The 9621-nt window shown below is 46.7% G+C and overlaps 1 protein-coding gene and 1 pseudogene across 1 annotated transcript in view; both read right to left on the reverse strand.

Moving 5' to 3' along the window:
• CUNH8orf74 (chromosome unknown C8orf74 homolog) overlaps positions 1–9621 on the reverse strand; it is a 34312-nt gene that overhangs the window by 24159 nt on the left and 532 nt on the right. The window contains exon 2 of the mRNA XM_004707724.2: positions 7027–7219. Within this exon, the coding sequence (XP_004707781.1) occupies positions 7027–7219 (193 nt within the window). The remainder of the gene's footprint in view (positions 1–7026; positions 7220–9621) is intronic.
• On the reverse strand, positions 292–2423 carry LOC105979048 (annotated as a pseudogene).

Below are 9621 nucleotides of genomic sequence, written 5' to 3' on the forward strand. Positions count from 1 at the left end.
CCAGGACGGATGATCCCTTCAGGACCAGTGCTGAGAGTGGTGATACTGGGAGGGTGGGGTAGAGAGGGGGAACCAATTATAAGGATCTACATATAACCTCCTCCCTGGGGGACGGACAACAGAAAATTTGGTGAAGGGAGACATTGGACAGTGCAAGATATGACAGAATAACAATATATAAATTATCAAGGGTTCATGAGGGAGAGGGGAGTGGGGAGGGAGGGGGAAAATGAGGAGCTGATGTCAGTGGCTTACATGGATGAAGGCAGAAGATTAGGGGAGCTATCATCTTCACAAATCTTTCTGTAAATCATTCTTCTTGAGAAATTCTCCTTTTCTGGACTTATCCAGTTTTCCAGGAAACCGATCAAAAACTTTCACATAGGGAGCTAGTCTGGTCTTTTTATAAGCTCTGGTTCTATATTTGACATCCGCTTCAGCTTCTTTTTCCTCTTTATTGGTGGGAATGATGTCTAATCTAATTCATGACAGATGGCACTTATCGTTGGAATGGCAAATGGAGCACACTGATGCACCTTTTGCAAATCCATGGGGACAGAAATGTGGCCTGTTTTCAGATGAACACTCAAAGGGCTCTCAGCAATGACTGATTCCTCCATCCAGCAGTGGAAACAGCACTGGCGCAGGAGCCCCGCTTCTACATTATCTGTATGTTTCATTTTTACTGCTACTCTGGTATGTACTGGCTATTTTCTTCAAATGTTCCTGACCCTTGAACTGTGGCACAGTTGAAAACCTTCCTGAAGTTCATCATGCATCGTTTTAGGAAGAAGTGCTAGAATCTTATGCCAGCTTTCTCTATTTTCAAGAGTATCTTGACCAATCAAGACATAGTCTTCAATGTACTTTTAAAATTATACTTATAAATCTTCTGATGAAAGGGTGGATTTCTTTTCCACTGAGGTAAATTTTCTTTCTGATATCTGCACCACCCTTCACAAGACTCAAATGCTCAATTATTCCAGAATGCACACCAGAGGATACTTTTCTAACTGACTCATCACAGACACACCATGAACACCTCTCTTTCTGGAATATACCAAGGGGTGATGCCTAAATCCAAAGTCCTCCTTCAGAGCTCTGCTGATTATGTGACTGACCATGGTCATGAGGGTCCAACACTTAGAGCATATGTCTGCAGAACTGTAACATCTCCTCCCGCCGTCAGAATCGATCCTATCAGTGGCAGACACCAGCTGTTTCCTGAGGCTGGAACGCGCCCAGCTTCCCTGTGTTGGGTTGACTGGGTCTCGGGGAGGACACTGTGTCTATATCAAGCTGTACGAATTCATTTTTCTGCATCTCCTTTTCCAGATCACTCTGGCTGTTGAAGGATTGGTATCAAATGTAAATATCATCTTTCAAGGTGAGTGAAAATTCAGTGTTGAAAGTAATTCTTTATCTCCCACTCTCTGCTTTATCAGCTCCACCATAGTTCTGAAATGTACATTTTATTTATTACTACTTTTGTTATTTTCACAGCTTTATTGACACATAATTCATGTATCATATAACCCAATGGTTTGAATGTATTAAAGAATTCCTCAGTCATCACCACTATCAATTTTAGAACTTTTCTTCATTCTTAGCTCCCTATTGTCCCCTAACTTTCCCTACCACAACCCTAAGAAACTATTAATCTAATTTCTGTCTCTATAGATATACCTATCTTGGATTTTATATATGGAAAAACATACAATGCCTCTCCCCAGCCCCTGCACAACAAAAACAAAATCAAACACAGAAAAACCTCAATGTAAATGCAGAAAACAATGAAAACTAGAACAAATTAAAAATAGTTCAAAGGGAAAACAAATGGTAAGATGTTAAACTTTAACCTAATCATATCTGTATTAATTCACTTTTGTATGCATCTTGTCTGAGGGCAAGGCTAGTTACATCCTTGGTCAATAGCCTCTGGCATCCAGTGGGGTTTATTCCCTGTGGGGACTCTGCAAATGGTTTTCAGGGCTTTTGGTGTCATCCATACCTTTCTGCAAACTGGCTGCTCAGAATTTAAACTCTCATACCACTTCCTCCTCTGATCTTGGATTTTATTACTTACAATCCTCATATCACACAGGCTGGTGTACTTTTGTGGGGGCTTAGTTGACACCTCACTTACGTGGCTGCTTATTTTGAGGCAAGCTTTAAGGCCCCAGACACTATTTTTTTTCTGACAGCTGGGCACCATCTGGTTTTTTCACCACTTAATGATAGCACCCATATCTTCAGTGATCCCTTCATGAGGGTAAGTACTGTCTGCTCCTACTCTAGATTTGAGGGAGGCGCCGTAGGCATTGACCCAGCCACACCCGGTTATACCCGAACGCTGACTCAGAGGGAACCCTCTAAAGTCTCCATGTCTTTTCTCCTGTGCTCACCAGAGTAATAACTACCATTACCGAGCACTTACAATATACTAAGTGCTGTGATTTCGACAGAGAACTGTATTTGATCCTTGTAATACCACTAGGAAGAATGTACCCTAGCTTTTCTCATTTGGTGGTGCAAATGGCTAATGCACTCAACTCTATTTGGAAGCTTGGTTGTTTGAGTCCACCCAAAGGTGCCTTGGAAGAAAAATCTGATCTGCTTCTGAAAAATCAGCCATTGAAAATCCTATGCAGCACAGTTCTACACTGGCACACAAGGGGTGGGGCATGAGTCAGAGTCAACTTAGCAGCTGGTTTAAAGGTGTAATCAGAGGATTGGAAATTATGTGACTGACCTAAGATCATATAGACAGTAAGAGGAAAAACTTGGATTTGAACCTTTTTTGGGGCTCCTCGTCTCCTGATGGATTCTGTTTCCAGAGAGATAAATTTCAGGCTTGGAGAACTCACCCAAGAACTGGGTCCTACTTAATGTTCATACCAACCAGCTTGACAGATTTTCAGGTGCGATAAAGGTGAGGGGAAGAACCTGTAAGCTGGGTGGCTCAGGATCAAGATTTAAAGGATTTTAGGAAGAAGGAAAGATAGGCTGGCATTTACTAAATGAAATTGCTAGGCAGATCACACAGACCTGCGTGCATATTCAATATCAGCACTGCACAAAGGCAGGATGGGAACAAGGGTTAGGAGTATTCATGCTTATTAGATTAGTATGAGTCAATGTTACTTTGTAACATGCTGGTCAAGTAATACCTCCATAGGCTGTATCAACAGGAGTATTATGACCAGAACAAAGGAGGTGATAAAACCATTGATTGCTTCACTCATCAAACTGCAGGTAGGCTCTGAATCAAACAAACACCCCTGAGGAGGGCAGCAAGAAAGGGGCCAGTGTGGGGAGGGTGGGTTTAGCGTCTATGGAACCTATACCATGTAAGAGTGATAAAAGGCATTGGACTATCTAGTGTAAACGTGAGGCATAATAATCACAGACATCACATAGATCTCTGGGGCTATCATTCTGTTCCAGAAGACAGCTTTTGAACACATGCAGAGACGATGAAGCAGGCAGACATAGACTAGGTGTAAGGAAGAACATCCAAGTAGTTCATTCTTAACAAAGGAGTGAGCTCCGTGACACTTGTGGAGTGCAAACGGAGGTCGCGCAAACCCTGGTTGACATGTCCAGAGGCTGCCGGAAAGAAACCAAAGCAAGCAAATGAATCAGACTGTTGCTGGGGAGTCTGTTCTGACGCAGAGCATCCTCTCAGGCAGTGTGTAACTGCCCCACAGGGTTTCCAAGGCTGTAATCTAAACAGAAGCAGATCTGCTGCAGCACCTTTCATCCGAAGAGCGCTGTAGGTTTCAAATCACCTTCCTTTAGGTTAGCAATTGAACGCTTAACCACTGTGCCAGGAGGGCTCCCTTTCTCCTGGAAACCAGGGGGATTAAATTCTTCTGCCTACTGAGTCTCCTTCCAACTGGAAGATTTGCCATCCTATGAGACATAGGTGTGCTTTCCTGGCCAGGTATGCTGGTAACCAGCGAGGCTCAGTGCGATTTAATCACCTCCGTTTGAGGTCGGGTTTGCTTCAACTTGACTGGTTTTCAAAGGCTCGGCTATGGAAGGCTCTGATGTAAACTTAAAAGCAGCCGAGTTCCCACCTGCTTGGAGCTGACATTCTTATTCCCGCTTGTCAGTGTTTGTTCTGGCCACAAGCCACGTAAGAGCTGAAACAGCAAGGCTTCATTTTGGTACCCGGATATTACTGTGAGTGGCGGAAAGGCGTGATGCAGAGGGATGCCGGGAAGGCCGGGGTGGAGCCGAGGAGGTGACTGGGGTGGAATGAAATGTCGAGAGGAGCTTTGACACCCCTCCCAGAGCAAGGCCATGTCTTGCTGCTGTCTTCAGACTCAGACCCCTAGGGTGTGTGTGGGGGGGGTAGAGAAGTGGGAGGAGACAAGGGGAGCTCCCTGCACAAAGCAGGGCTAGGAGTGCTACACGGTTCTAAGGGGAGGAGTGGTGCCATTTTATTTGTGTTTCTGGAAAATCTCTGTGCAGGTTGGTGAATGAAAGAAGTGGGCCAGTCATGAGATGGAGGGGGCTTAAAAAGTGTGGGGGCCTTGGAAGTGGTGAGAAGCGGTGAGGTGTGGGAAGGTCTTTGGAGATTTTGAGGAAGCCTGGTAGCATAGTGGTCATGTGTTGGCCTACTAGCTGCAAGGTCCATGGGAGACAGACGGGGCTTTCTACCCCCTTCAAGAGTGGCAGTCTTGGAAACTCACAGGGCAGTTCTACCCTATTCTGTAGGGTAGCTATGACTTGGCATCAACTCCATGGTAGGTAGAGTTTGGTGGGTTTTTTTTGGGGGGGGGTTGGAGATCTTAAGGAGCCCTGGTGACACAAAGGGTTAAATGGTGGGCTGCTAACCAAAAGGTTAGTGGTTCAAACCCACGTGTCATTCTGGGGAGGAAAGGTGAGGCCATGTGTTTCTGTAAAGTTACAGTGGCATCATGCTGCTGGGGAGGCAGGGGTAGGGTGGGGCTAGAGATCATGGCAGCGGGCCACAAGAAGACCAGAAATGCGCTACATGGTTTTGTTTCCACCTCTTATTTAAAAAAATTTTTTTGACAGTGAAAGATTTTATTACTTTAACTTTCATCCAAATACACTCCTTTGGTGAAAAACATAAAAGCATGCATATTGTTGGCATTCTCACAAAGAAGCAACTATGTAATAACTAAGCTGAAAATAAACAATAATACAAATAAAAGCGTAAATGATATTACATGAAAAAGGTTTACAGGAAAGCACAGGGCTTCTAATGTTAGAAAAAAAATAAATGCAAGAAAATATCAATGCATGTCAAGGAAAGGCTTCTAATTTTCCACACATTCTGATAAGAAAATTTGTACCTAACATTTATAGACCTCTCGTGAAAAGAACAGAAGTACAATCCAAAGAACCATGAGGTGATTCGATGCCTGCTTAGTCAGTTATAACTCCCACAATTCCCGCGGCATTCCATTCTTAAAGCACGTTCAAGAGAAAAGAAAGCAAACAGAAAAGTTGGGAACATAGTACCAGGGATCTCTTCCCAATCTACTTAGGAAAAGCTGCTCCCCTGATGTCCCCACCAGCCTGGGATAGTTTAAGTGCGTGTTTCCTACGGCACGGACCTTCGTAGCCACACAAACACAGAGACACAGCCAGTACACCCAAGGGAGTGACCAGGCTATGTCACAAGCAGAGCGAAATCCCTTGCTGTCATGTCCGTTTTCACTGGGGGACTCTACCTGGTACCGAGAAGCGCTGCTCTCCAAGGCATTTTATTTCGGGCAGCAACCTTGACAAAAGCAAGTCTCCCACCCTATCTTCCACGGCATCTCTGGGGGGTTCTAACGATCCGTTTGTAAGTTTGCAATTGACTGCCAACTGTGGCCCCTCGAGACCGTCAGGTATGCTGTCTGTCTGCTCCTCCAATTGGATTCAAGTTCCACAGACGGTCCCCAGAATGCCCTCTGCAACACAGGGATCCAAGCGGGGATCCCATGTCACCTGTCGTGTTTGGTTGCCAGGCTTCCTGAGTCGCTCTCAGTTTGAAATAGCTTCTTGGTTTTTTCATGGCTTCTATAATGGAAATGTTTTTGAAGACCAAGAAGGGTGATTTAAACGTAGCACAAAAACCCTCGGTTTGATGTTCCCTCACGATTAGATTCGGGCCAGGTGTCTTTGCCAGAGCATCACAGGCGTGATGCTGTGGTCCTCTCACTGCATCCTCGCAGGTGGCGCGTGATGGTTACCAACAGGTCCCGTTCCTGATGCTCTCCATTCAGATCACAGGTGCAAGGTGGTGTTTGCCAGGCTCCTTTCCTGCAAGTGGATCCTTTTCCTTTTTGGAATCATGTGTCCTGTAGGGAGGCTCTTTGAAAATATGGAAGCATTCAGTCCCACATCAGGCACTCACCCACTGGTTTTAGCACCTGCGGAAGTTTCTTGGTGGAGTTCATTATTACCAGGAGGCTGTTACAGAAGGGATGCTTCATGAATGAATCTACAGCTAACCACCCAAGAAGGAGCCTGACGTGCCCATATTCCTTCATGTCATGGGGCTACTGGGGAGAGGCACGCATGCCCCTTCCCTCGAAAGCCCATCCCAGGGAGAGACCCTTGATTCACGTCTCTGACTGCTGCTCACCAGGTCATGTGTCAGCAAGCTGGTACCTGTCCAGGCTCCCCTGAGACAGAGCAAAATGAGGGAACTGGGCCACCTTTCCAGGAGTGCAGCGAGGAGTCAGTGTAAGCCAGAGCATGACATGGTTGATTTAAGTCAACCAAACGTCAGAGCAAACACAAACACCCTGGCTGCTGGGTGAGCAGGTCGGACTGGTGCAAGAACTGCAGCCCGGGAGGCTAGTGAGGAGGCCTTGAGGATTGTCCCGCTGCCCTGAGAGCCTTGACAGGGATATGGGTCTCAAGCATTCTAGGAGCCTAAGTGCCAGGGAACGGAAGGGTCTGGCTACTCAGAGGCCTGCTGGGGCTGTGGGCCACAGCAGGTGCTGGGTGCCCCGCTAGCCTGGCTGAATCCTGCCCTGACCACACATGCCTTACCTTTGGCTTCCTGGAGCAGTTCCTCAGTGAACTTGGCCACCTGGACCACCTTGACCCACGCGAAGCCTTTGCCCACTGCAAAGACGATGCTCTCATAGAGGAGGTCCAGCAGGATGCTGCGGCGAGCGTCCCTCACTTCATCGAACGCTTCCCAGTTCAGCAGGGCCCGCAGGTGTCTGAGACCTTCTGGTTTCTGCATGATGAGAGAAGGGAGCGGTGGAGTTGGGGAGTCGGACGCCGTCTTTTGTTATTGGGCAAAACCCTGGGGGGCGGGGGGTTCCATAGCAGCGATGTGAGCAGAAAAATGGGCACACCTGGGCAGATTTATGCTTTGGGGTCTGGACAGGCTGCCTTTCCCTGCCGGGGATACTGTCTCTACATTCTAGCCCTACCTCTGCCCCGGCCAGTTCTCCTGCTAAGCACTGCAGGCCCAGGTTTGTAGACTCGAGAGCAAATGCTCTAAATCAGGGGTGCTCAATAGGTGGATAGCGATCTACTAGTTGATCGCAAATGTAGTGTGGGTAGATCGTATCACTTTCACATAGAATGGGAGATTTTGACACTGCAAGCCGACATTCAGCTGAAGTCCAGAGCACATGTACAGTTCTGGAACTTACTCGCAGAGGGCAAGTACCCACACATGAGAAAATGTGCTACCGCCTTGACTGCATGATTCGGCTCTACTTATTTATGTGAGTCAGCTTTTTCCCATAAATGTCATTAAGTCCAAGTACCGTTCCACCATGACTGATGATCATTTGGAAGTGTGCTTGAGGCTGGCTGTCAGCAGCTACTGTCTGGACTATGCATCCCTGGCTCATTCCATTCAGTGCAAGTCGTCAGAGTAAACTCAGGTAATGACAAAAAATGTACATAGTTAATTGTGTTGTGTATGCAAGGTACATGAACATACATTGTACATATACAGAATTCTCAATGCATTATGAATAAATGTAATAAATAAAAAAATATATGTTTTGCATTTTTGTAGTTGGTAGATCCTTTTGACTTGATCATTTTATAAGTAGCTTGCATGCTGAAAATGTGTGAGCACCCCTGGTGTAAATCAAAGTGCACAGGACTCCTTGGGGGGAGGGTTAGAGAATTGGAGAAAACACCTTCAGAAGTGTATTGACCTGCACACAGAGGCTGTGCAGAGAATAGCAGCTTCACATTCTGATCTTCTTTTTGTGTATTTGCTTAGTAAAGGTTTCTATGTTTTTATAGCAGCACCTTGTGACTTATCTTCGGTACTCTGTGAAATTAAATATATTTTGCTTGGTGAAAATTCAAGTACTCGGGCAGACTCTGAGGAAAAGGCTGATTGGGATACTTTTTATCACATCCTTCCATAGGTTAGACCTATTTTACTTGAGAGTTTGACTGGTCCTTCCAGAAATGTTCTCGTAGGTCATCAACCCCCTAAAAATACTCATTGCCATCGAGTTGATGCCGACTTATAGCGACCCCATAGGACAGGGCAGGACCGTCCCTGTGGGTTTCCGAGACCCTAACTGGTTACAGTAGTAGGAAGGCAGATCTTTCTCCCACTGAGCGGCTCGCATTTCTAACCACTGACCTTGCAGATTGCATCCAAGGGGTAACCACTACATACATGACCAGAGCTCTTCAGGCCATCATCATAGATACAGGAGCATCAGCCGCTACTTGGAGGAGAGGTGATATGTGGAGGGGAGACCCACCACACGCAAGAGTGCAGGGAGAACTCTGGGAGACCACGGCAGACTTGGTGTGGAGGCAAGCCCAGGTCGCCCTCTGTCTCTAGGGCCTCTTTCTCTACCATCACCTCTCTCCTGCTTGTCTCAAGATTAGTGAAAGCACATCTGCGTCCCAGGATGGGGAAGAAAGCCGAAGGTGGGTGATGATGGGTGGGGGCAGTGCAGCATGTGCAGCATGTGAATGTGGGTCAGACGCCAACGTGCACACATATAGTTCATACATGTTCCTCTTATCTGAGGTAATGGCGTGGCAGTATGCGTCTATAAAGATTTACAGCCTCAGGGGCCCTCCTGTGCTGTCTCCGTGCTGCTGGAAGGTCACTGTGAGTCTGAGCTGACTCAGTGGTCATGGAGAAGGGCTTTGGAAAGAGCTTGAGAGAAGTCTAGGGACACCATGCCTCCCCTGTCTCCATGGCTCACTACTTTCAGATGGAGAACTGGTTCTGAGAAACAGATGAAATTTGCGCCCCCCCTCTGTGGCTTTCATGTTGCTATAACACTGGAAATGATACCAGTGGTATTTCAAATACCAGCAGGGTCACCCATGTTGGACAAGTTCCAGGGAAACTTCCAGACTAAGACAAAGAAGAAAAGCATATATCATTCCCACATGAGCCAGTGGCAGTTCGCTCACTCACAGAGGCAGTACAGGAAGACGAGCCGCTGGCATCGGAAGACACCCAGCACACACACTGGCTGCCAGACACAGCGCACAAGAGCAAATCAGGGGTCCAGAGGATGGCTCTGGACCAGGCAACCTTCTTTCTGTTTTGTTTGGAGTTACCATGATTTGACCACAGCTAACTCCTGAGAACAATAATCCTCTCTCAAATCAATAGCACACTCTCTGCCGCCC

The sequence above is a fragment of the Echinops telfairi genome, unplaced genomic scaffold (assembly GCF_000313985.2).
Source record: "Echinops telfairi isolate 266 unplaced genomic scaffold, ASM31398v2 ScPeMD7_9;HRSCAF=40, whole genome shotgun sequence".
NCBI classification, from domain to species: Eukaryota; Metazoa; Chordata; class Mammalia; order Afrosoricida; family Tenrecidae; genus Echinops; species Echinops telfairi.